This window comes from Pristis pectinata, chromosome 8 (assembly GCF_009764475.1).
Source record: "Pristis pectinata isolate sPriPec2 chromosome 8, sPriPec2.1.pri, whole genome shotgun sequence".
In the NCBI taxonomy this organism is placed as follows: domain Eukaryota; kingdom Metazoa; phylum Chordata; class Chondrichthyes; order Rhinopristiformes; family Pristidae; genus Pristis; species Pristis pectinata.
This window is the reverse complement of record NC_067412.1, coordinates 66,506,143-66,533,597: the sequence shown is the minus strand read 5'-3', so window position 1 is coordinate 66,533,597 and position 27,455 is coordinate 66,506,143. Positions and strand designations below refer to the sequence as shown.

The 27,455-nt window shown below is 42.8% G+C and overlaps 2 protein-coding genes and 1 long non-coding RNA gene across 5 annotated transcripts in view; 2 read left to right on the top strand and 1 right to left on the bottom strand.

Annotated features, from left to right (window-relative positions):
- Positions 1–11,568: 11,568 nt before the first annotated feature.
- leap2 (liver-expressed antimicrobial peptide 2) lies at positions 11,569–22,596 on the top strand. Of its 2 annotated transcripts, none has more exons than XM_052021066.1 (3): positions 11,569–11,737; positions 19,241–19,395; positions 21,862–22,582. In XM_052021066.1, exons 1-3 carry the CDS (start codon positions 11,669–11,671, stop codon positions 21,896–21,898), a joined length of 261 nt encoding a protein of 86 aa, XP_051877026.1. In that variant the 5' UTR covers positions 11,569–11,668; the 3' UTR covers positions 21,899–22,582. The 2 variants fall into 2 exon arrangements, with proteins under 2 accessions (XP_051877026.1, XP_051877025.1); XM_052021065.1 differs by lacking the exon at positions 11,569–11,737 and adding an exon at positions 16,682–17,191 and having other exon boundaries at positions 19,212–19,395; positions 21,862–22,596.
- A 193-nt stretch (positions 22,597–22,789) lies between these two features.
- On the bottom strand, positions 22,790–26,646 carry LOC127573135 (uncharacterized). The gene is made up of 3 exons (XR_007956754.1): positions 26,459–26,646; positions 26,245–26,357; positions 22,790–23,378 (listed from the first exon to the last, which is right to left on the bottom strand). It is a non-coding gene; the product is annotated as an uncharacterized LOC127573135 (long non-coding RNA).
- Positions 26,647–26,670: 24 nt separating this feature from the next.
- phka1a (phosphorylase kinase, alpha 1a (muscle)) overlaps positions 26,671–27,455 on the top strand; it is a 95,020-nt gene continuing 94,235 nt past the window's right edge. For both annotated transcript variants that reach the window (XM_052021063.1, XM_052021062.1), the window contains exon 1: positions 26,671–27,045. The gene's annotated coding sequence lies outside the window, so the exon portion shown is untranslated. The remainder of the gene's footprint in view (positions 27,046–27,455) is intronic.

Here is a 27,455-nt window from a genome sequence, read left to right as displayed (position 1 = left end):
CACCCACTTAATCTATTAATGTTTGCAAATTAATGCATTGCTTTAAACACCACCTATATTTGCATCATTAGCAAACCCAGATACTTTTGTGTCCTATTCTCATCAAAGTTATGTTATTAAAAACAGTGGATAATTGCAGCCCCGACACAAATCCTTGTGGGACTAGACACATCCTGTTTATTAAAGTATCTGCCTGGAGATGCCTATTTTCTGTATCCTGTTGCTTTGCCAATTTTTGCGTCAGGCCAATAATTTGTCTTCAATGAGTTTTAACCTTAAGTTAACAACCTCTTATCAAGTAAGCTGACTCAACAAATAAAGCAGACTATATCCCAGGGTAGAGACACATTTCCAATACATAGATAATGTTCAATTAGTCTGGTATTTTATGAATGCTGTTCTTTGCCTCCAGTATAAACAACATTAATGCCTAGAGATTGGAAAATGTAGTATTGGTTTTTAAAGCACAATACAATCCAAAATCATTTTTATTTGAAGTCGTGTTAGTGATCAGTTCCAGGGAAGTCATGATAATTGCAAAACTAGATCTGTCAATTTGGGTCACAATCCGTGTTAGTGTACCTGACCCTGCCTTAATGTCAAAAACATAACACTCATTTCCATCTGTATGGACAAAAATTGAAACTAAAAGCTCTATACAGTGACCATCGTGGAACAGCATCAGTAGATCTAGCAGCTTAGTGCTTCAAGTTATTGCTTTTCTTATTTCTAGCAACACCTTGAAAACTTCACTCAGTGTGCTACAACTGACAGTGAGTATTTAGCTGCTGAGCTACTCATTCAATGTGTAATTGAATACAACAAACTGCAGATATAGGCAATCTGAATTAAAAATAATGCATTCGCTTACTTATTTCATTCAGCAGATGGTAACATGACACCAGCACTGTATTATTGGAAACTTTGAGACAGGTGTGGTCAGCCACTCATGGAAGGTCAGGAAGCTCTAGGAAGGAGGCAAAGACATTATCATCTGCAAATAGATTATTCCCACAGAATATCCAGAAGCACCAGTAGCCTGTACCTCTCTGTTCTACTCTCTGCTCTCTCTACACTCATGACTGTGTGGCTAAGCACAGCTCAAACACCATCTACAAATTCGCTAATGACACCACTGTCGTTGGTAGAATCTCAGATGGCGATGAGGAGGCGTACAGAAGTGAGATAGATCAGCTGGTTGAGTGGTGTCACAACAACAACCTTGCACTCAACGTCAGCAAGACCAAGGAACTGATTGTGGACTTCAGGAAGGGGAAGTCGGGAGAACACACACCAGTCCTCACTGAGGGGTCAGCAGTGGAAAGGGTGAGCAGCTTCAGCTTCTTGGGCATCAACATCTCAGGGGATCTATCCTGGGCCCAACACATTGATGCAATTACGAAGAAAGCACACCAGCAGCTCTACATCATTAGGAGTTTGAGGATATTTGCTACGTTACTAAAGAGTCTTACAAATTTCTATGGATGTATGGTGGAGAGCATTCTGACTCATTGCATCACAGCCTGGTATGGAGCCTCCAATGCACAGGATTGCAAGAGGCTGTAGAGGGTTATAGACTCAGCCAGTTCCATCATGGGCACAACCCTCTCCACCATTGAGGACATCTTCAAGAGGTGGTGCCTCAAGAAGGCAGCATCCATCATTAAGGACCCTCACTATCTGGGACATGCCCTCTTCTCATTACTACCATCAGGGAGGAGGTACAGGAACCTGAAGACCCACACTCAATGATTCAGGAACAGCTTCTTCCCTTCTGTCATCAGATTTCTGAATGATCCATGAACACTACCTCATTATTCTTTTTTTTTTGCACTTTCCTATCTGTGACACTGGTGCTAGCATCATTGCTATAGGCAGTACTATTGGTCCAGCTGCTAATTTTGTCCAAGTATTATTACTTCCATAGGTATTGGATTAGATATTAATATTTGTTCAGGTATTACAATTGAGTAAAAACACCACTATTGCTAAACAAAAAAGAAAGATCTGCATTTGTATGGCATCTTTCATGGCCCTTAAATGCTCCAAAGCACTTTAAGCTCAATGACATGCTTTTAAAGTTTAGTTTTTCTTTAATGTGCAAGCTGTGGCTGTCAAATTGTACATGGCAAGCTCTGATAGACATCAACGTGATAATGACCAAATAATCTGTTTTAGTGCTGTTAGCTGGGAGACAGATATTGGCCAGGTCTAGTATGTATAGGTACGAGGAGAGGTACCACTGCTGACAGAAATGTGGATACTAATCATTATAGATGGGCTCTGTGGCTCCACATTAAAGTAAATTAAATATTATTGTCACACGTACAGAAGTACACTGAAAAACATGTTTTGCATGCCATCCATACAGATCATTTCATCACATCAGTGCATTGAAATAGTACAAAGAAAGACAATAACAGAGTGCAGAATAAGGTGTTAACATTACAGAGAAAGTGCAGTGCAGGCAGACAATGTGCAAGGCTATAACGAAGTAGATTGTGAAGTCAAGAGTCCATCTTATCGTACTAAGGGACTATTCAGTAGTCTTGTAACAGTGGGATAGAAGCTGTCCTTGAGCCTGGTGGTATGTGCTTTCAGGCTTTTGTATCTTCTGCCTGATGGGAGGGGGTGAAGAGAGAATATCCAGGGTGGGTGGGGTCTTTGATTACGTTGGCTGCTTTACTGAGGCAGTGAGAAGTGTAGACAGAGTCCATGGAGGGGAGGCTGGGTTCAGTGATGTGCTGAGCTGTGTCCACAACTCTCTGCAGTTTCTTGTGGTCTCGGGCAGAGCATTTGCCGTACCAAGCCGTGATGCGTCAGGATTGGATGCTATTTATGGTGCATCTATAAAAATTGGTGAGGGTCAAAAGGGGCCAGATTACTTTAGCCTCCTGAAGAAGTAGAGGTGCGGCTGTGCTTTCTTGGCCATGGCATCAACATGGTTGGACCATGACAAGCTATTGGTGACGTTCACTCCTAGGAACTTGAAGCTCTCGACCCTCTCGATCTCAGCACCGTTGATGTAAACAGGAGGCACTCATGAGTACAAATATGTGAATAGGATTCAGAATCTGCCTGGAGGGAAATCTGTGATCAGCTGTCTGAAGGAGGAGGAAGGTAGTTCAGTGATGCCTTCACGGTCAGATATTCTTGGACCAGCAAGTCCTCATTCTGGGCAGAACAACACAAAGCTGACAGAAAGTGCAACCATTACAAGTTTCCTGTGCTCCAAAGTAGAAGTGGACAAGTAGCAAGAGACCACAAACCAGATGGTGACCTCGGATGGGTTGACAAAGACCATTTAGCTCTTTGAGAAAAATAGGTCTCTGGAAGCAACCGCTCACAGATGAAGATGTACTCAACACTGTGGGACTGGATAGACCCACACCCACTAAAATTGAATGGAGATCACGCTGCCTGCTGGAAGCATATTAGGGTCAACGAAGAAGGGCACCATCACCTTAATCTACAAGAATAAATGGGAACAGATTAAATTCAAGAATTGGAAACCCATTTTGTTGCTATATGTAGATGATAAGATTCTGTTTAGGGCCATCACTGACAGGGTCAGGGTCAATTCTGGCCAGGCCAGTGAAGTACCTGGCAGAAAGGTTTCTAACAGCCTTGCACTGCTGAGGGATACCATGTGCAAGACAGAGGCAAATGCCTGCTCTGGCCTAAACATTAGTATATTTTTGAGAGAATATTCCACGCTTGTAGAGACAATGGGTCCAAAGCAAAGTTAATCTGGCAGTGTAAGATTCTCCATTTCTGCCAGTTGTAGGTTTTATTACTTACAAGATGCCCAATTTGTTTTAATTCAAAAGACTGTTCATATAAACCACAACGGGTGTGGGTACCTTGAGTATAACCACAACAAATTTATTATTAATTTACATGCAGTACAAGAATACTTAAGACGATTGTCAATAGTCTGTTCCTCAAACTTCAGATGCTCTGGAGAGAAGGCCAAATGGAACCCCTTGCCCCTAAGTGGTCTCTATCCCCCAGTGGTCTGCTGTTGGCTGCAGCTCCTCCTCCTCCTCCTCGTGGTGTTGCTTTCTCTCTTTTTGACTCCATTCTTTTATAAACTTTTCCTCCTCAATTTTACACATTAGTCTCCTGAGCCATCTTAGCCTCTCATACAGACTGAGTTTACTCTGTTCTGGGGCCTTCACAATAATTGCCTTGCATTCCATTACAAATGTCTTTTGCTTCAGTGAAAAGGTCCCTGGGGATGTTTTAACCCTGTTCTCTCTTATCTCTTAACCAGTGTTCTGTCCAGAATTTATTTGTTTCAAGTTTCATGTTTTGTTAGAATATTCTTGGTACCTGTCTTGTTCCTGATTATCGGTCTATTTCAAATACAGTATAATTCCACAGTCTTAATTAGTCCCCTGACCTTCACAGTCTACAAGGTTTAAAACATAGTCCTGCTTCAGCACATTCTTTGCAGTTAACATAATTTTTTGACTTAACTGACAATCATGCTTTGCTTCTTGGCCTTATGCCATATTAATACAGAGTTAATGCATATTCTAGTCCTGTTAGCAACCTTTGGAACACTGTTTCATAACAGCACTCCATGACACGAACAAGTCAATGATGATCTGGAGTTAGGCCTCCGAATGCACACAAATGGTAGTGCATCTGCACATAGCAGCCTGACTACGGAGGCTAACGTAACCTTGGTTCTGGAGTGAAGGTAACATAGTTTAACATCTTCTCAGTACTCCTGTAGATAAGTTCCACTCCAGTGGGAAGCTTGTTGGAGGTGAGGTGCAGCATTGTGGCCTGAAAGATTGACTAAAGTGTTGGGGCTATGACGCTTGACGCTGGTCTCCATTAAGATTAACTCTGCTGTGGACCCATTGGTTAGGATGTCAGTTTGCATGTCATCATGAAGCAATTGTAAAATGGAGCCATATTTCTACCAAATTTGAGGGTTCCCCACAATCCCTTCTGAGATTGAAGGTTGTAGTCCGGTTGAAAAAGACCATGTACAGTGGTTGACAGAACTCTTTGCATTTCTCTTTGAGTTGATGCCTTTGTGCCTATAGACAGATGGAATCCACACTGTAATTCAAGGACCAGTTCTTAGCTCACTGGGAGATGGTTGAGGAAGACTCTTGTGATGACTTTCCCTGTGGCAGACAGCAAAGGGATCCACCTGCAGTTATCAATGTCAGATTTGTCTCTTCTCTTGAAGTCTCTGATGTTCCCTGGTATATCTTCCTCTTCCCAGAGGTGGGCAATGAGGTTGTGGAATTGTGACTCTTACTGCCAAGTTTAGAACTTCAGCAGGGATACCATTTGCTCCTGAGGCCTCTTTTTAATTGACTTTTCCAACTTCTCATCAGTCAGGAGCGGCAACAAGGCTTGTCCGAATAGATTGCAGTGAGATTGAATCAAAGATGCTCATGTCAAGAACAAACTGTAGTTGGGGAGATCTTTGAAGTGTTTCCTCCACTCGGGACTGATTGCTTCTCTGTTGTGGATAAGGTAATCTCCATTGTTGGCTCTGATGGGATGGGGACTCAGGTGTTTGGGCCGAACCCACTCATGTAATGACCATCGATGCATTCTGGACTTGTGCTGTCTTTCTGCCCACCATCTATTGTTTAGTCATTGTTGATTAAGTTCACCACTGCCTTCCATATACCACCACAAAGCTTCGGAGAGCTACCATGTCTCTGCAAAGTCCTCTAATCCACTAGCAGGATAAGTGAACCAACATTAATGTCCTTTCCCAGGCAAACATCACCAGCACTAATTACAGTCAGTTGCACCATTGGGCAAACCATGACATCCACCTGCCCAACACTAGCCTCCTGAAACCAACATTCCATTTTGAGTTCTCTCATGGCAAGAGGTTACTATGTGAGCACAAGAGGTTACTATGTGAACACAGGGAAAGATTCAAGGATGTCCTCAAAACTTCATTGTAAAAATGATTCCTGGGGATCTCTGGCCTATGATTGCTCCAAATGGTGAGAACCATGGGTTCATGTTTTGGGTGCACACAGAAACCCTGTGTAAATGGTGGAAGGAGTGCACCACCTCAAACTATCCAGCCACCAGTCCTGTCAGGCATCTCCTGCCCTATCTATGATAGGGCCTGAAGGTCTCACAGTGGTCTCATCAGTCACCTCAAAATTGGTATTGATATATTATTGTCACTTGTACCGAGGTACAGTGAAAAACTTGTCTTGCATACCGTTCGTACAGATCAATTCAATACACAATGCATTGAGGTAGTACAGGGTGAAAACAATAACAGAATACAGTGTAAAGTGTCACAGCTAAAGGGAAGTACATTGCAGGTAGACAATAAGGTGCAAGGTCATAACAAGGTAGATTGTGAGGTCAAGAGTCCATCTCATCAGATAAGGGAACCTTTCAATAGTTTTATCACAGTGGGATAGAAGCTGTCCTTGAGCCTGGCGGTATGTGCCCTCAGGCTCCTGTATCTTCTGCCTGATAGGAGAGGGGAGAAGAGAGAATGACCTGGGTGGGTGGGGTCTTTGATTATGCTGGCTGCTTCACCAAGGCAGCAAGAGGTATAGACAGAGTGGAAACAAGTTATCTTTGACCCTGAGAGTCTGTCTGGGAAGGCAAATTGAAAACACTAAGATTTACAAGAAACACATCTTATTGAGATTGTACATTTACATTACATAAGCTATATTTTACAGCAGGAACCTCATGACGGGGGCAAGATACTTGCAATGTTGCTCTATGTGGTCCAGGCCTATCGCATTCCCCATAACCATCTCAATCACCCTATCTTTCATTACATAGGCCATATCCACAGGGACACTATGTTCAGGCAGCCAAAGATAAAGGGGAAGTGCATCCCCAAGTGCCACACTGATCCTCATGGTCACCTTCTTGTGTGATGGTTTCAGATGATGTGCAGCCCAAGGACGCAAAGGGTTATTTGATGCTGAACTTTGATCAATCTCTACTTCTGAGAAGGCTGTGTCCTTTTGGCAAAGTTCCATTGCTGGGAGATATACCAAGCTAAAAAAACACTGGGTCAAACAAGGTTACCTGAAGTTCTGTCTTTGCGAATATTTGTGTATGTAAAAATTCACTATAAAATCATTGTTTATGTACTGTTAAGCCTTGTGGAATATTGATCAATGGAAAGTGGAGGGTAAATGGAACTCTATGAAATGTATTCGAACTTCAGGCTTAGTGGGGAGGGGAGACACTTGATGTAGAAAAATAGAAAGCTAGTTGTCAAGGGATTCCTGAGGCAGTTGTTAATGTTCACCAAACAGTGCATAACATAATTCAATGCCTCCACCATGTGGTTAAAATGACAAAATACAGGACAGATGTTTTGAATTGCTCTCATGATGTTGCCATTTCAGATAAACTCTGAAATGGATATTTACAAGAGCTTATTTTAACTTTGGATGACACGTGTACAAATTTTTTATGAAATATTTTACAAAATTATTTTTTATAAAAAGGTAGACACGAGAGACTGCAGATGCTGGAATATGGAGCAAAAAACAATCTACTGGAGGAACTCAGCAGGTCGAGCAGCATCTGTGGGGGGGGGGGGGGGGGAAGGAATTGTCAATGTTTCGGGTTATCATCAGGACTGATCTATCCAAAAACCCTATAGATTTTGTATAGGTATCTTATGTATAAGTATCTATAAGTCATGAACTTTGAATGCCCTTCATTATGTAATATGTAATGATGGATGCCACCTTCTTGAGGCAGTGCTTCACGGCAGCATCCATCATTAAGGAACCTCACCATCCGGAACATGCCCTCTTCACATTAGTACCATCGGGGAGGAGGTATAGGAGCCTGAAGATCCACACTCAGTGTTTCAGGAATGACTTCTTCCCCTCTGCCATCAGACTTATTAAGGGTCCATGAACACTACCTCATTATTCCTCTTTTGCACTATTTAGTCTTGTAATTTATAGTAATTTTTACGTCTTCATGTCTTGCACTGTACTGCTGCCGCAAAACAACAAATTTCACAACATACATCAGTGATAATAAACCTGAATCTGATTCCTTTGTAATACAGGAATATCCATTAACATATCATAAGAAAGTTTAACTTTAATTTTTATGGTGACATAGGTAACAGTATCATTGGTCATGAATACTCCTGGCTTTTTAAACTACTGTACAAGGGTTCAGCCCAACTCATTCTTCTCCGACCACCATAATGCAGCCTTATTGAGGAGTGGAACAGGACCTGGGTTTAAAACCCCTTTTTGATCACCTGTGATGCTGAGTTCCCAATCTTAGCCATGTTACTTATTGTTCCTGTACCATAAATAGCGGGGAATCAGTGGGTGATTAACTTCTGGGCTACTCAAAGTCAAAGCCAAGCAGCCAGCTCTGGGCTGCCATACCAGATGCTTATCCGTCTTCCCAATTTGAACTTTAGAAGTCACACAAGAATGGAATGGGGTCAATAAAAGCATCCCAGAGTCTAGCAAAGTCTCAATATTTCTGTCATGACCTTTTTTGGTTAGGAACTTTTACAAGCAGCTGGTGATCAAAAGTTGTCTCAGAACTGGTTTGCAGTACTTCTTTTTGAGATAAATAACCTCAGGGCAATGTGAGTCTTCTATGTTGCATCATTGTTTTTTGGACACCAACAAAACAGATTAAGAGATTGGAGCACAACATTTCTGGGAACCTGGTAATCAGTGACTCTATGACCATGTTAGTCATGGCTTAAATCATGATTCCCACAGGGTTCAGAGGAGATTTACGAGGATGATTCCAGGAATGAAAGGGCTTACGTATGAGGAGCATTTGTTGGCTCTTGGACTGTACTCACTGGAGTACAGAAGAATGAGAGGGGACCTCATAGTGACATTTAAAATATTGATAGGAAAGGACAGAGTAAATGTGGCTAGGCTGTTTCTCTTGGTGGGTGAGTCCAGGACCAGAGGGCACAATCTTAGAATTAGAGGGTGCAGTTTCAAAACAGAGATGAGGAAAAATTTCTTTAGCCAGAGGGTGGTGAATTTGTAGAACTCCTTGCCACGTACAGCAGTGGAGGCCAGATCAGTGGTGGCGTTCAAGGAGGAGATAGATAGATATCTAAATAGTCAGGATATCAAGGGATATGGGGATAAGGCTGGAAATTGGGAATAGAATAGGTTTTTTTTTCTTCTTACCCCATTCCCCATTTCTATTTCCCTTTCCTTGGAGCAGATTCGATGGGCCGAATAGCCTGCTTCTGCTCCCTTGTCTTGTGATCTTGTGATGAATCGCTATCTCCCCAAATGTTTTACAAGGTCCTTTAGTTTTTACCCATTGTACTTTCAGCTTCTATTTACATTGGAAGAGAAATTTACTTAAGGCTGCACTCAAAGTGCAACTTTACATCCTGACAGAATTTGATAGATTTCAGCTGATATTTTACCTTCTTGGCTGAATACCCTCATTCCGGATGTTTGGATAGACCGTTGTGCAGATTCAGGACATCTCATTAGGCAGAGGAAGGATGCCAAAAAGAGAAAAGGGAGTTTGGAAGTTTCCAGGTTGACTAATTAAAGCAGAATCTATGTCAATATTTCAGGTTTAGTTCAATAAATATAGGAAGTAAAGGAGATTGAAGGGAACAGTGTGGGTAAATGAGATGGAACTATTTGCTTATATGGAAAGTTACCACTGGCATATAATACTGGCTCAGTATTATATGAATAATTGGATTTGGCTGGTCTGCCATTGTTGTCATTGATCCAAATTAGCTGTTGCGTTTTCTACGAAAACCAATTTCTCCCTACCTTATCCATTATTCTTCCAAAGGCATTGACACTTATTACACTGCATGAACATTGACTGGTATGCCACCTACGGGCTGGCACGGTAGTGTAGCAGTTAGCGTAAAACTATTACAGTGCCAGCGACCTGGGTTTAATTCCAGCTGCTGTCTGTAAGGAGTTTGTACGTCCTCCCTGTGTCTGCATGGGTTTCCTCCGTGTGCTCCAGTTTCCTCCCACATTCCAAAGATGTACGAGTCAGGAAGTTGTGGGCATGCTATGTTGGTGCTGGAAGCGTGGCGACACTTGCAGGCTGTTCCCAGGACACTCTACACAAAAGATGAATTTCACTGTGTGTTTTGATGTACATGTGACTAGGAAAGATCTTATCTTATCCTATCCATAGAAAAGACACCTTTCAGTCCTTTCAATGTTATAATTTCTATGAATTTCTAGATAGAGCAGTACTCTAAAAATGCACTGCTACTCACACCTGAAGGGACTACCAGTGATGGTAAACTGATGGAAAGGCACCAACATTGAATAAAAGGAGAACAGACAGGAGAAAATGTAGTACCTTCAGTCACTTGGGTGAAAATACTCCATGTTCATACTGACTGGAAAGTTCCAGTTTTGAACCTTTCTCTGTGCTGAATTTGTCTGTTGGATATTAGCCAAGGACAGAACTGGATACAACTCACAGGTTTTAAAAAGTCAAATAAAAAGTTGGCCCTGCTAATGGAATCAGGCTGGTCACATTTTGGATTATATGGAAAACTACTATCTGGCTTGGTGATAATAACAGTAATTTCTATTTCAGTATCACTTTTAACATGGTAAAATATCCAATGATGCTTTCACATTTTCAAACAAATTTGGAATAAGCCTCTCAATCAGATTAAGGCTGATCTCAGAAGCTTGGTAAATAAAGGTGGCTTCAAGCAACATCTTAATTAAGCAAGGCAAACAGGAGAGGTTCAGGACATTAACACCCAAAGGCATGTTATTATATGTATGAAAACCAGACTGTTCAACAAGAGTGCAAATATCACAGAGGTGTTTATGGCTGTGGGCAGTTACAGAGGTCAACTTTTTATGTTCTTCTGCATTTTCAGCAATATTCAGAGTTATGAAAAACCTGAACTCATCACTGTTTTAACTACTGATGATAATTAATATACAAAAAGGAGCAAGTCACATTTATAGCAAACTTACACCAAGGATAGCATTTTAATTAATGTTCAACATGTGTTGTACATTTTAGGTAAAGTTGCAGTTAAAATTAGTATTAATTCAGAGAGATGTGAAAAAACAAAGGGTCAATTTTCAATATGCTTTGTGAGTTGATCTCTGCTGAGGCGCTGGAGACAAAGAGTTGGCTCTTAAACTAGGGAAGGGAAATGTATGTGCTGCCTGCCATTGTGGAAAAGCTGCACATCAGCATTTACTCAAGGATATGCTCCCTCATCAGTGCACCCACTTTTTGGGTGCAGAAGAGGGTGGAGTTAGGATGAGTCATTAATTATTTTGGGAAGAACTTTAAATTTTCATTTGAGATTCCTGCATTTCTCCATAGGGATACGAAAGAATCCCAAACACTTTGAGATTTCAGGACAGAAACTATGTGCATATATGGCCATCATTCTGAGTTAGTTAATAAAACCAATAAAGTTATCAAAGGATCTACTTTTTTTCCTCTCTCTTGTTTGAGGAATGGCTCATGAGAGGTTCAATACTAAATCTTTAAAGTTGCTAAATACTTGGCAAATAATCTGATGCAAGCCCAGTCTGTGTAGATAAAAGACAGAACAGACTGTGTCCTTGAATACTCCAGATATAAAACCAGACTTGATCCCACAACTGACAAATTTCACCAGACTGAAACAATTGCCTGACAGTTTTGAAAGATGGAAGCTAGACGTTGGAGGACAAGACTAATTATTACATTTATTACTTTACTGTTGATTTGTTCTAAGGTAAGTGAAATTAATGTTGGTCTTATCTAGTCTCTTGCAAACAAAAAAAAGAGGTATAATACAATTATCTATAGCAGTCTTTTTCATTTCTGCTTTATGACTGGGCAAATGAGGTACTGTGGCAAAAAGACTAGGAAGCTTCCAGGACTGTTCCCTGTACTGTTATGAAGTCACTAATCTCAAGTTAAGGACTGCTGCAACATGTTTCAGCATTCTGGGCTGAGAAGGCAAAAAATCAGCTGAAATTCCTGATTTATAATCCCTACCGAATATTGTTGCATGCTGATGTCTGACAAGAACAGGAGAGGACATCTCTTAAGCATTCCGTGGTTAATAACTTATTGACAACGTCTCAGCCTACAAATGAATGGTGTTTACTTAGATAGGACATAAAAAGGTGGCCAGTGCACATGGCACATCAGAACTCACCGTTGCTAACAATAAAAAGAATGATTTAAATTTACATAGTGCCTTCCTTGTTCCTTTCAGGATTTCCAATACGTTTTACAGCCAAAGTAGTAGTCTTGGATTGTAATCACTATTCCAATGCAGAAAACATGATGGCTATCTTTGACACAACAGGATCTCATAGACAATAATATAATAATGACCAGATAATCTGTTTTCAGTAATCATTATTATTGGTCAGGGCACTGGGGGAAAAAGCTCTGATATTGTTAAAAATGGAGACTTGTTACAACACCTGGATGAAGGGTGAGGGCCTCAGTTAATATATCTGAAAGATGGTACAGGTCAAAGATTAGTCCTGCATTGTCATGCCAGTTGAGATTATTTGTGCCCAGGTGCTTGAAGTGGTACTTAAATCCAGGACCTCTTGATCTAGAAGAAAATGTACTGTAGGCTGGGCCCAGTTGGTAGGCATTTCATTCTGCAATTGAAAATCAGAAGAGATGTGTAACCAATGGCTGTAACAGTGTAAAATAGACAATACTATCTTCTATGTCAAAATTACTCTCTGTCTTTAGGAAAGGGAAAAAAGAACCACAGAGAAAAGTATATTCTTTCGTTAACAGTCTGTTGGCAGAACACACAAAGAACAATATGCGCTAAGCTAGAAACTATGACTGAGTTAAAATGACAACATGAAGGTTGACGTCAATTTTGAGCAAAATGCCCTGACAGCAATAACCTTTTGTACACGAACCACAGTACATTGTGTACAGTTAAACTGACCTTTTATGTTTAAATACATGGATAGGCATTTTAATCCACAAACTACCATCACTGCAGAGCCTCCATAAGCAACAGACCCGGATAACAGAAGGAACCTTCGGGGGGGGGGGGGGGGGGGGGAGAAGAGAGATGTTGGAGATGTTGGGTTGAGTAGAAAGGATCCAGAGAAAGAAAGGATCAGGAAGTAGAGACAGAGATTAACATGTGGGATGCAAAGAATCACAGGGAGGATAGAATGATAGAATGGATCCTGGGAGTAAAGAGGATGGGAGTTAGTCTATGAGATATTTGAGCCTGTGATGGATAAATAGGATCAGTGGAGTTGAGGAGTAGATCCAGCAGTGAGAGACAATCAGGCATGGAAGAGTAGAATCAGTCAATTCAAGGGAAGGGTCAGTGGTGGATTGTTCCCTTTAATTAATACAAAGATGGTCATGACATTCTGGTTAAGGCTACTGCAGATTGCAAAGCCTATACCGTCCACAGGCCTTGTATACACGGAACAAATAACGCAGTGTAGTGGCTGCTACCACGATGCGAGAATAATGTCACGAGTCTGCAAACTGTGGAACAAGACTGAATTATTTACCCGCCTTATGCGAGCCTTTTAAGCCGCGTGGTTCCCGCCTTCAGAAAATGGAAATGACGTACGTGCTATGTCATCGAAATCTTCTCGCGCGCGCGGGTTCTCCTCCGTTGCTCAGGGAAGATGAAGGCCCAGCGCCATCTTGGGCCCTGCCGCTCCGATGATGCGCGCCCCGACCGCCGAGCTGGTTTGGCTGCGTGGATGTTGAGTTGCCGCACAACCACCCCCCCCCCCCCCCCAGAACCAGCGATACGATCCCCAAAGTTTGCGGGCTGTGCTAGCCGTTGCTTAGGTGGTTGGCCTCTGCGTCGCAGTGTTGGGACCTCAACTGGTTGTTGTAGGTCTAAATGGGCCAGTTTGAAGCGGTCTGTCGTGAAGACTTGTTCCTTGCCCCCAATGTCCAAAATAAAGGTGAACCCATTATTTCTGATGACCTGGAATGGCCCCCGTATGGTCATTGCAACGGTACCCGGGGCGTGCCCCTGCGAACAAAAACGAACTTACAGTCTCGTAGTTCCGTGGGCTCACAGGATGGGGACTGACCATGTCGCGAAGTGGGAATTGGTGCCAAACTGCCGAGCCTCTCGCATAGTCTTTCCAGGACTGCCGTGGGTTGTTCCTCTTGCCCCCTAAGGGCGGGTATGAACTCCCTTGGGACAACCAGGGGTGCACCGTACACGAGTTCAGCCGATGAAGCATGGAGATCCTCCTTGGGGGCAGTGCGTATGCCGAGCAGGACCCGAGGAAGTTCGTCAACCCAGTTAGGACCTTCCAGGCGGGCCATCAGGGCTGATTTCAGGTGGCGGTGGAAACGTTCTACCAACCCGTTTGACTGAGGGTGGTAGGCCATGGTGTTGTGCAGCTGCGTTCCTAGCATGTTCGCTAATGCAGACCATATGCTGGAGGTAAACTGGGCGCCTCTGTCTGAAGTGATGTGGGCCGGAACACCAAAGCGCAAGACCCAAGTTGTGAGCAGTGCCCGGGCGCAGGAATCGGTCGTGATGTCTGAGAGAGGGGTTGCCTCTGGCCACCTCGTGAACCGGTCCACGATGGTAAGGAGGTACCGGGCTCCTCTTGAAACTGGCAGAGGACCAACGAGGTCGGCGTGGATGTGGTTGAACCTTCTACAGGTAGGCTCAAACTGCTGTGGCGGGACCTTGGTGTGTCGTTGGATTTTTGATGTCTGGCAGTGCGGATAAGTCCTGGCCCACTCACTGACCTGTTTGCGCAGGCCATGCCAGACGAACTTGCTGGCGACTAGTCGGACAGTCGATCTGATGGACGGGTGCGCCAACCCGTGTACAGAGTCAAAAATGCATTTCCGCCAGGCTGCAGGAACTATAGGGCGGGGCTGACTGGTTGCAATGTCGCACAGGAGGGTCCGCTGACCTGGGCCAACTACAAAACCTTGGAGCTGCAGGCCTGAGACTGTGGTTCTGTAGCTGGGCAGCTCGTTGTCGGCTTGCTGTGCGTCAGCCAGGGCTGCGTAGTCTACACCCAGGGACAGGCTGTGGATGGTCAGTCTGGAGAGTGCATCAGCAACGACATTGTCCTTTCCGGAGACATGTTGGATATCCGTTGTGAACTTGGAAATGTAGAACAAATGTCGCTGCTGGCGGGCTGACCAGGGATCGGAGATCTTAGAGAAGGCGAAAGACAATGGCTTGTGGTCAGCGAACACGGTGAGAGGCCTGCCTTCTAAGAAGTACCAGAAATGCTGGATTGCCAGGTACAGCGCTAGTAGTTCTTGATCAAAAGCACTGTATTTGAGTTTGGGTGGCCTAAGATGCCTGCTGAAAAACGTCAAGGGTTGCCAATGGCCTTCGATTAGTTCTTCCAGTACCCTACCGACTATGGTGTTGGATGTGTCCACCGTGAGGGCGGTTGGGACGTCTGTCCTGGGGTGTACCAGCATCGCGGCGTCTACTAGGGCTTCTTTGGCCTCAACGAAAGCAGCCGTGGCCTTGTCATCCCAGGCAATGTCCTTGCCCTTGCCAGACATCAGCGAGAACAAAGGGCGCATGATATGGGCTGCTGCAGGGATGAAACGATGGTAAAAGTTGACCATCCCAACGAACTCCTGCAGGCCTTTGACCGTGTTGGGACGGGCAAAATGGCGGATAGCATCTACCTTGGTGGGTAGGGGGTGTTGCTCTCTCGCTGGTGATTCTGTGGCCAAGGAAATTGATAGAGTCGAGTCCAAATTGGCACCTGGCCAGGTTGATAGCGAGGTCGAAATCACTGAGGGGGGAGTACAGTCGGCGGAGGTAGGAAAGGTGTTCTTGGCAGTTACGGACGGCGATGAGGATGTCATCTAAATAAATGAATACGAAGTCCAGGTCGTGGCCTACGGCATCCATCAGCTGCTGGAAGGTCTGTGTGGTGTTCTTAAGGCCGAACAGCGTGATGAACGCAGTTTTGGGGACGTTGTCAGGGTGGACCAGGATTTGGTGGTATCCCCGGATGAGGTCCACCTTGGAGAAGATGTGGGCCCTGTGTAGGTTTGCCGTGAAGTCCTGGATATGAGGGATGGGGTAACGGCCTGGGGTGGTGGCGTCGTTCAGCCTGCGGTAGTTGCCATAGGGCCTCCACCCGCCAGTGGCTTTGGGGACCGTGTGCAGGGGGAAGGCCCAGGGGCTGTCTGACCTGCTAACGATCCCCAGCTCCTCTAAGCGGAGGAACTCCTCCTTTGCCAGGCGGAGCTTGTCTGGAGGTAGTCATCATGCTTGGGTGTGAAGGGGTGGCCCTGTCATAGTGATGTGGTGCCGCACCCCGTGTCTGGGCATCGAATTCGTGAACTGTGCTGCCAGAACCGATGGGAACTCGGCTAGGAGCTTGGTGAACTCCTTGCCGGACAGGGAAGCGGAGTCCAGTCACGGGGCTGGTAGACTGGCTTCTCCCAGAGAGTAAGTTTGGAAGGTTCTGGAGTGCACTAGCCGTTTCCCTCACAGGTCAACTAACAGGCTGTGGGCCCGGAGGAAGTTGGCTCCCAGGAGTGGCTGGGCGACGGTGGCAAGGGTAAAATTCCAGGTAAAACAGCTGTCGTCGAATTGTAATTGGACTGTACGGGTACCGAAAGTCCGCATCGTTGTGGCATTTGCGGCTTTGAGGGCAGGTCCCTGTTGTCTGCTACGAGTGTCGCGGCTGGTCGGGGGTAAAACACTGACCTCTGCTCCAGTATCAACAAGGAAACGACGCCCAGACTGCTTGTCCCAAACGAATAGGAGGCTGTGTTGGTGGCCATCCGTCGTAGCCATCAGCGGCGGCATCGACAGGCCTCCGCACCCCACCTCTGATGGTAGAAACACAGCTGGTCATTAGTGCCGTTGTCTGTGTTTCTGGGGTGTGGTCGCTCGGCTGCTGGGACTGGTTTAGGTAGGCGTTGGGCACGCGGTCTGGCAATTTGGCCAACAGACAAACTGCTCTCGCGTTTGGCTATCCACAGGACACCTGCCCGAGTGGCTACCTCAGGTGGGTTGCTGAAGTCGGCGTCGGCCAACAGCAGGTGAATGTCGTCGGGCAGCTGTTTGAGGAAGGCCTGCTCGAACATCAGGCAGGGCTTGTGTCCCTCAGCCAAGGCCAGCATCTCGTTCATCAGGGCCGATGGAGATCTGTCCCCCAGGCTGTCGAGATGAAGCAGGCGGGCGGCACGCTCACGATGGGAGAGGCTGAAGGTCCGAATGAGAAGGGACTTGAAAGCCGGGTACTTGCCTTCCTCCAGAGGAGACTGGATTAAGTCCCCAACCTGGGCGGCTGTCTCCTGGTCCAGGGAGCTGACCACGTGGTAGTAGCACGTGGAGTTGGAGGTGATCTGTCGAAGTTGGAACTGGGCTTTGGCCTGGTCAAACCACACGCGGGGCTGAAGCGTCCAAAAGGTGGGCAGCTTGAGTGCCGCTGCGTTGTCGTTCGTTATGTGGGTCCAAAATCCGTATGGACCGTCGGGGTCACCAATGTAGCAGCTGCTACCGCAATGCGAGAATAACGTCACGAGTCTGCAAACTGTGGAACAAGACTGATTTATTTACCTGCCTTGATCGGGCCTTTCAAGCCACACGGTTCCCACCTTCCGAAAATGGAAATGACGTACGTGCTACGTCATCGAAATCTTTTCGTGCACGTGTGGGTTCTCCCCTATCGTTCGGGGAAGGTGAAGGCCCAGCGCCATCTTGGGCCCCACTGCTCCGACGACGTGTACCCCGACCGCCGAGCCGGTTCGCCTGCGTGGACGTTGAGTTGCCACAGCAGGATGTACTTTGCTCTGCATTTGATGCCATTGTTTGTGCCTGATGGCCTCTTGTACATGTGCATGTCATTGGTACAGAGGACTTGGTAAAATAATTCCAAGTTACACTAGTGGCACACTAAGTATTGGAATGTGTTTAGTAATTGTTTTTTTGGTATATTTCCATCACGTGATGTAAAAAAAAATTGAACTACGCAATAGATTCTCTAGTATAAGTTATATTCTGCTGTTTAGAGCAGGTTTTATATGCGTCTTGAGGATGAAAATGTCAATCATCAAAACAAATACAGTGAAGACCTACTGAGGGTGGATTACAATAAATTTGTATCAATGGATTGAAGGCCTGTTGTGATTCCCATTAAAAGATCCCTTAATGACAAACTAATTTACGTGATCTATACTGTGGGAGTTGTCCTGATCCCATCTTACAAACTTATATCATTTTATTAGGCCCCAGCTAGCGATAGCTCCCTTTCCCTTACTAATCTGAAGACTACTGAATATTTGTACTACCCTAACAGAGATCTTCTGATTTCGGGGCGGCACGGTAGCATAGCAGTTAGCGTGACGCTATTATAGTGCCAGTGATCGGGGTTCGATTCCCGTCACTGTCTGTAAGGAGTTTGTACATTCTCCCGTGTCTGCGTGGGTTTCCTCCGGGTGCTCCGGTTTCCTCCCACATTCCAAAGATGTACAAGTAGGTTAATATGGGTTTAAAATGGGTGGCACGGACTCGTTGGGCCGGAAGAGCCTGTTACCAAGCTGTAAATATACAAAAAAAATTTGAGGACATCTCTGATGTCACAAGATTGGAATAAGTATTCTGGAATCATTAAATGATTGCATTTGATGAGGAACATTTAACAGTTAAAATAAAGTATGTTTTTAATGGAGCTTCTCTTTATATCCTGCATAACGTGAATCAGGTCATGGAAATCCTAGATGAAAAATACCAGTGCTACAATTTATTTGTATTTCCACAATTGGGAAAATTACATATCAAATTAACCCCAATTACCCAAAGGAGTGTGAAAAGAATTTAATGCAACTATAACAAATTAAATTCTTAGGCGATTTATGAATCATGGCCTACTGCACTCAAAGACACATTGGGCACTCCTTCAGGGTTTTGTGAAGTATGGATGAGCACTGATAGAGCTTTTTTATCCCCCTATTCATTCCTTTATGGTTCTAAAATGTGCTTCTGTTATAATATCAAGTTTCCAGCTGCTCCCAAGAGGTCTGATCACCTATATTTAATGGACATTGGCTGCCACTGTCCTGCTTTGTGATAGAGCAATCCAATGTTGTAACATGAACTACCCTTCTGATCTATGGACGGATATTTCTTGAGCTGTTTTATTCTAGCCATACAACATTGAGAATTAATGAATTCGCAGACGTCAATTATAAATTTAATTTTTGAAAATCTTATTCATTTTTCCATTTAGTAATTATCTGGTACTACTTTTATTTCAAGTTGGATTCAATGCCCATCCACAATGAAGGTTCTCAGAGATCCCCTCTTCTTAGACGTCTTTCCCGGAACACTCCTTTCTGGAGGATGATCACTGACAGTAAACCCATTCAAGCCTCCTGTCAGAATGACTATGAGTGTAGCACAAAAACTTGCAGGTAATGTCAGTGTATGATAATTATTCTGAAAACAAATACTTGTATTCATGTATATAGTCTCCAGCATATTGAATAACTGCAAGTAAACTCCCCTCCAGTTCTAATCAAGTGCAGTGTTACACCACAACCTGCAGCTCAGGCTCTGAAATTCAAATACTATGCACATTATGCGCTACCAGCAGAAAAGCTATGAATAAACACTGCAACGCTCCTTTTATGTGAGGCTTAAGTGCAAATAATCCTCTTGTGCAGATGACTCCTATCCCTTTGCTTATAAATTGATAGCTGGAGATTTGACACCAAAAATAAATTTATAATGATTCATTTATGTTCTATATTTTAATTAAGCCAACCTTTTCAACCATAATCTTTTACTTCTGACACTCTACTACTGATTACTGTCAAGTTACAAACAATGTTTTTGCTGCATGTTCATATCCACTAGGTCTTGGACTGAAACTGGAAGATTTTCATATTTGATCTGTACTGATTTTAACCCATATCCCAGAGGTGGTGTACTGGACAGCAAGGAAAGCTATCAAAGCTTGCAGCGTGATCTTGACCAGCTAGGAAAATGGGCTAACAAAATGGCAGACAGAATTTAATGCGGACAAGTGTGAGGTATTGCACTTTAGGAGGATAAACCAGGGTAAGACTTGCATAGTGAATGGTAGGGCTCTGAGGTGTGCGGTACAACAAAGGTACCTGGGAATACAGATCCATATTTCCTTGAAAGTAGTGTCACAGGTAAATAGGGTCGTAAAGAGAGCTTTTGACACATTGGCCTTCATAAATCAGGGCACTGAGCACAGGAGTTAGGAATGTTATGCTGAAGTTGTACAAGACTTTGGTGAGGCCAAATTTAGAGTATTGTGTGCAGTTCTGGTCACCTACCTACATGAAAGATATCAATAAGCTTGAAAGAGTGTAGAGAAAATTTTACAAGGATGTTGCTGGGACACGAGGGCCCAAGTTATAGGGAAAGGTTGAATAGGTTAGAACTTTATTCCCTGGAGCGCAGGAGAATGAGGGGAGATCTTATAGAAAGATACAAAATTATGAGGGGTATGGATAGGATGAACGTATGCAGGCTTTTTCCCCTCAGGTTGGGTACTAGAACTAGAGGTCAGAGGTTTAGGGTGAAAGGTGAAATACTTAAGAAGAATCTGAGGGGAAACTTCTTCACTCAGAGGGTGGTGCGAGTGTGGAATGTGCTGCCAGCAGAAGTGGGAGATGCGGGTTCAACTGTAACGTTTAAGAGAAGTTAGATACGTACATGGATGGGAAGGGTTTGGAGGGATATGGTCCGGATGCAGGTAGATGGGACTAGGCAGAAGATCAGGTTGGCATGGACTAGAGGGGCTGAAGGGCCTGTTTCTGTGCTGTAGTACTCTATGTCTCTAGGTGTAATTGGTTGGGGGAGGGGTGTGTGCAGCTAGCGAGTTTCCTGATAGCTTTTCTTTCCCTGGTAATTTTGCTCCCATAAAAGGACCCTGGATATGGTATTGCTTGTGTAAATATATATTTATGTCCGAGCTAAGATCTTGTGGAAGAAATAGCAATAACTGTTTCATTCTCTCTAAGTGCACTAATTAATTTCCCAAATTTCTCATTTTCTTTCTTTTTAAGTTGCTGACAAAGGCACTGGTGTGGTAATACCAAATCTGTGTGATAAGTTGCACAAGCTGTGTGTTGCAGGCTACTTGCTTGTGTTAAATATCACATCTCAGCTGTTGTCTGCACAGATAGGATGTGCCACCAGTGGTGGTGATGATTCACCCCACTAAATTTGAGAAGAAAATCCCACATAGATCCAGTTATTCAAAGTATACTGCTGTTAGGCATCATTTCAATGATATCCCAGGTGTGATATCCCAGCACAGAATCAGATTAAAGCATTCTCATCAGGAAACCAAGAAGCAATTTTTAAATCAATTATTTAAACATTATACAAGGTACTAAATAAGGATTGGATCAAACTTTTATGATTAAACTTGCAGCCGAAATATTACTACCATTGAATCTGCCAAAGCTATATAACTACACTTTTATTTGGTCAAGTACTCTAAAATTCTTTAAAAGAAAAGCTTGCTTTTTAATTAACTTATTCTTCAAAGAATCACCAGAAATGCAATGTAGTTTACTGGCATTAACTGAATCAAACTTTTGGGATTATTTTGTTGTGCAGACACAAAGACAGTTGTTGTTATTTGTGCATGTACAAATGGCTGTCTTAAGAGTGCTAAGAGCTCAAAAATAAACAGCATGTGAGCCTGTTCAGTTGGGAACGTGTGGCTGGGAGAAGTTTACTTAAGAATTGAGACCAGAAAAGTAACTTTCATTGCAATCTTTGTTTGAAAGGATAAAGATGTTGGAATATAATAAGGAATTGCTAATTATCCATACTGATTGGATGTATAAGTGCTTCACATTCTGATGTATGATTCATGTTTCTGTATTTCATAGGGACGGGCAGTGTACACATTCTAAATATGTCTCCTGAGGAAACATTGTCCTTGTAGATGTCCATCAAGATGAAATGTATTCGGGAAATTAAATCAGGTGCTGGTCAAGAATGAAGCCTATCACCACAAGTCTTATCTACTCTCCTTTCTTCCTTCACGTTTATTCCGTAAATATAAACTTTGGGCCAGATCTTCCTTACCTGGACTAACTGCCTGAAATTACCACTGCAGTTTCCCCATGCTTCGACTTACCTATATCAGAATATGGAAGGCCAACTTTGCTCGTTTGAAACACTTTGGAGCAGTTCAGTGAGGCCTTCAGCAATATGGGGCTCAACAATGAAAGAGAGTTGTTACGTTGGATGTCCAGGATCACGTACAACCCCAGAAATGACTGAAAGGCTAGGACACTGTCTCCAAAGCTAGCCTGAAAAGCTGAGCTGTAGCAGGAGATAAGGGAAGTTTAAAAGTGTTCTGAGAAATTTGGAGTTGATGCACAAGTAAAGGTTAAGTCAATAACTTTAAATTATTTTTTTGAAACTTCAGTACATTGTTATAAAGTTTTAAAAACATTAAGTTAAAGAAATTTCTCATTTTGGTTTTTGATCATAATATTTATGTGATATTGTAATCAAAAATGCTTATTTCAATACCTACATTAAGCTGTAAATAAATACATTTCAACTGTGCTCTTTTGTAAAATCTTTGACCCATGTTTAATATTTCTGTTTCCATAAAGAGTGCATTTTAGTTACCATTGATTCAGTATTTCTTTTTCGTCTAACCAGGTTGTCTCAATTTCATTGACTGGAAATATCATTAGGGGCATAAACTAATAAAATGTAAATAATAAAAAAGTCAAAGGAAACTAATCAAATTAAATTATAATATTATTTCTACCGTACATTCCAATCTTCTTGGAGCCATCGACAATCAACAAGGACACTGGTGGACACCTTTATCCAGAGGGCAATTTATAAGCAACATTTCACATCATTCCTCAAGGGAAGGTTCTGAGAGAAGCATCTCCCAGACAACAGAGCTAGCTGCAAGAAGCATCAGTAAGTGAAAAAGTGTCAATTTCACAACTATAGTTTTTATTTAAATTCCTAAAGTTGCTGCACTGTTATTTTTCATCAGGGAAGAACATTTAAAATATGTTAACAGTTATCTTTAATGGCTGTTGGCTTTCTTCAATTGAATGGAACTTTCCATTGCATCAAAAATGACTCCACCAAGAATGGAGAGCAAAATCCCAGCAAAAATAGTTAATTTGATCTTGATCCAGACTGGAAGTAGGGGTTCATAATTTTAAAAAGCTGAATTCAAAAGCATATGACTATTTAATAGCTAAATGCTGGTGGTTACATTCAGAGCCATAGGACAGATACAATCTTTGGTTCACCTCCTTCTAAGGCTTCCAATTTTCATCATTTCTTTATTCATCTCTTCTGATATTGTCCCAGCCAAGAGAAACTGGCCCTTGCATATTCTTGTCATTATTGTAATGTTGTCAGTCTGTTGATACATAGTTTGTAAACATTACTTTACTGATAATTAGGAGGAATTGTGCAACCATACAAGATTTCAATGTAATTGTTTACCTACAACCCACATAGGCCCTGTTGGAGGCCATTACAGTCTTTTCCTTTAAGTGTGACATTTTGGGTTCTGATCTAGCCCAAACTAATGGAGAAAAGTTTCTATTTACGGATGAAAGGACAGGTTTGTCATTGTCGCCCTGATTCCTGGTTTGAACAAGCTTATAAAAACAACTCCATGTATTTTGGCACAAGATAGATAGATATGAAAGAAGCAAATCAGTCTACTTTAGCTTATTTGTAAAATTAAAGTATATTCCCTCATCTCTTTATCTAACTCCCACTTGAATTTCCAATGTACTTGCCACCTGTATTGTATATTCAAAATAATTCTGAAGATTTATAGAAGGAACTGCTTCCTGATGCATCCTAAAATTCTCTTTAAATGTTTTATTCCAGCATTTCTTGAAATAGTGCTTCTATTTAACCTTACTCAATATCCTTTCTATTTCTATAAGGTCCCTCCTCATCAACTTCCTGAAAGGTTCAGTTTCTCCAGTTTCTGCTTGCAACTTAGCCGAGAGGATGGCTAAAAGCCTCTTCTGTGTAGCACCTTCCTGGGTTGAACATTTCCTTTATTTCTTCATGAATAAAATACAATAGTGTAGGTGAGGTCCAACTTGGGCACGGGGTACTAATATGTACCAATTGGATTTGCTTTATGTAAAAGAGAATAACTGATGATAGAAAATTTTTTTTTGTATTTGGGCACACTTATGATAAGTTCAATGCTAAGGTATATTACTGAAAATAATCTGGAGCTTTATTTTGCATTAATCCATGTCATGCCTGTTTTAGAAATACTTGACGGCAAAAGTAGTGAAGGATATTTACTTTGCCTTTAATCCGTTTATTGAACTGGAAAGCCTGTGGCAAAGACCAAGTCTAAAAATATATTGCTTTCTCACACAGAAATTTACAGAAAGTTGCTCACGAAAAAAAAAATTATGGTTAAAAAATGTTATTAGAGCTGAGGAAACAAGTAACCATTTCATTCCTCGACCATTCAATTTTTATTAAATAAACTGTACCTAGACTGACTTTGTCAATAATTTAATAATGATAGAACTTAGTGTTTTGATATTGATACATATAATATCAAAAGACTATACAAGTTGGTTTGGAATAAATAATAATGACTGTATAATGTGGTTATTCTGAATATTGCACTTTAGATACAAGGGCCATCAGGATACAAAAAGCCTTGCCCTAAGAATAAACATAAGGCCCCTCTTTCAAAGAGCTTAAGATTATAAACATAATGACTATTATTAATTTTTATGTCAACATTATAAATTTTTACCTTTTTAAAGTAGAAGACTCCATAAACAAATTTAATTGTACTGTAGAATACCAGATGCCTGGATTATTTATAATTCCAATAAATAATTACTCAAAATCATAAATGATTACCTGCTTAAGATAAAATAAATATTAAATATTATCAGATATAAAATAAGCAAGAGCTGTCAGAATCAGGGAAAGAGACACTAACTGCAAACCAGTTCAAAATATACTGATCTTCTTTCTCGATGAGAGTTTTCTTTTTTATCATGGGGGAATTGTGGTTAAATTACTGGACTAGTATCCAGAAGCCTGGCCATAATCTGGAAAAATGAATTAAGACATCACCAAGATTGCTTGGGAATTAAAATTCAATTAATTAAAATAATCTGAAATTAGAAAGGCCATGAAATTATCTGATTGTCATAAAAACCCTAAAGTGCTTCAGGAAGGAAATTTGCTGCTGTTAACAGGTGGCTCCAGACCTAAAGCAGTGCAGTTCACCCTGAATAGACTTCTCAAATGGTCAGTTGTGCCAAAACCACTCTATTTAAACACAGTAAGAATCAAGCCCAAGGGACCAGCCAGCATCAATTTTGCAACTTTGTTCCCAATCCAATTTACCACGCAAAGCCATTTTCACAAACACTTGGGAACTAATTTCTAAATTAGGAGAGTGATCACTCAGGCTCTATGCACCCACCTAACATTTCCTCAAATATTTGACTCTATGAGTGTAACCATGTCCCAAATACCTACAGCATATTTCCTGTGTTTATATTAGTATCTGATCAGTTCTCCTCCATGTTGACAACACTTGGAAGAAGCACTGAGTCGCAAGGACAGATAATGTTGGGTGTGGAACTTAGATGTCTATCATCAAGACTAGTTCAAACTGGTGAGTCCTTAAGGATACTGCTGCCTTATTGGCTCTGTGACAGCTGTTGAGTGAAGCAGCATAAAGGATAAACCTACTTGACGTTGGCCTCACCAATCTACCGGGTGCAGATACATCTATCCATGGCAGCGTTTGGTAGGAGTGACCAACCACATAGACCTCATAAAGACAAATTCACATCTTTACAACAAGGAACCAATGTATTGTGAACCACCACAGTAAAAAAAATTGGGAAAGAATCAGATCTTCAAACTAGACATCCATGAGGTTCTCCAAGTCACTATTTGTAGGAAAATTTTAATTCATACCATCTCACTCCAGTCTTCACCTGATTGTTATCAAGAAACAGCTGACAGTGTTGCATCAACAACTCAATTCAAGGTACTGTGCTGAAATCTCAAGCTTCAAAACCAATTCTGCCTCTTGTAAAGTTGCAACACAGACACCAACCAAATACATGAATTATACTCAAGCATGTCCTGTCCACAAATAGCAGCACTAAATTAATTCAGCCAACTTCCACCTCGTCAGTAGATTCTGAATTATCAGCACAGTGGTGAAAATTATCAATGCTAAGTTTAGGTTATGCAGGACCACTCACCTCTGACCTGCTGAGTTCCTCCAGCACTTTTGGTGTATTGCTCCAGATTCCAGCATCCACAGAATTTATTGTGACTCAACTCCATGACTGTCTTCCAAAAATGGTCAAAATAACTGTTGAGAAAAAGCCAAAATTCTCAGCCAGTAACAATTAAAATGCAAATGTCCAAAGTGCTGGTCTTCTTAATGTGAACCATGGGAACTTCAATAAACACCTGGAGGATGACAGTGGGATGCTCCCTCAAAATGACAGATTCAAGAATATGTTCAAATCCTGGAGTACTTCCATCCATGCCTCTCAGTAGAGAAGCTTGCAGCCCAGGGTCAATGGGTTAAGACATGGACAACAGCACAGGTGACGCCAGTTCCCGAGCAAATGCCCACGTGCTCCTCAGAGGGGAACGCGAGGCTGGGTGTGCGCGTGCGCGGTAACGGCGGACGAAGGCCTCGGTGTGCGCGTGTGCAGTGAGCAGGAGCGCCCTCTGGCGGCTGTTGGCAGGGTGGCTGGGCGGGGAAGCGAGCTGGGGGCCGTGGGCTCCTCGGGACTTGGTGTGAGGGCACTGGCAGTTTCTGCCCTGCTCGGCAACAGGGTGCCCTTGGCAGAGGAGGTGTCGGGTGGCTCACTGCGGTGCAGGGACGCGGGAGGCCGGTACTGCCGAGAGGGCAGTGAGGTTGACGGGCGGATCTTGCAGCTGTAGCCGGTAACCGGTGGGCGAGATCCAGGATGAGGAGCCGCAGTAATTCCGGGGTGCGGTTGGACTATTACGCCCGGTTGGTGAACAACACCATCCTGTGTCACCAGGTGGGTAATTGCCAGCGCAACTTGTACGGGGAGAATGTCTCCTTTCAATAAACTGCAGGCTTGGTGACTAAGGCTCGCAAGTTTTAAAGAGCCTCTACCTCCTTGGAACACATTCGTGGAGCTCATCCCTTGGATTGGAGCCAGTTTCACTATGATATCTGAGGATGTGTTAGGATATCTTAGGATGTGTTAGCTGTGAAACGAGTTAACTTGTTCTTCGCAGATGTAGAAAAACTGTTCTCTTTAACGATGTAATTTGACAGTTCATAACTCGTATCACGCTGTCTGCAACCGCAGTAGGCTGTAACTGGCTGGTGATGAATAGTTGCTGGATGTACTTTTGCCTTGGCATTTTTCTTGTTGTATCTCACACGTGGGTTTGGGCGAAAGGGTGTCATTTTTAGAAGATT

Excerpts from the sequence above, each read along its gene's own strand:
- leap2 (XM_052021065.1), top strand. The coding sequence starts at position 17,149 with ATGAAGCAGGCGGGCGGCACGCTCACGATGGGAGAGGCTGAAG. Across the intron at positions 17,192-19,211 it reads CACGATGGGAGAGGCTGAAG|TAATTATCTGGTACTACTTT; the intron begins GTCCGAATGAGA and ends TTTTCCATTTAG. Across the intron at positions 19,396-21,861 it reads TGTAGCACAAAAACTTGCAG|GGACGGGCAGTGTACACATT; the intron begins GTAATGTCAGTG and ends TGTATTTCATAG.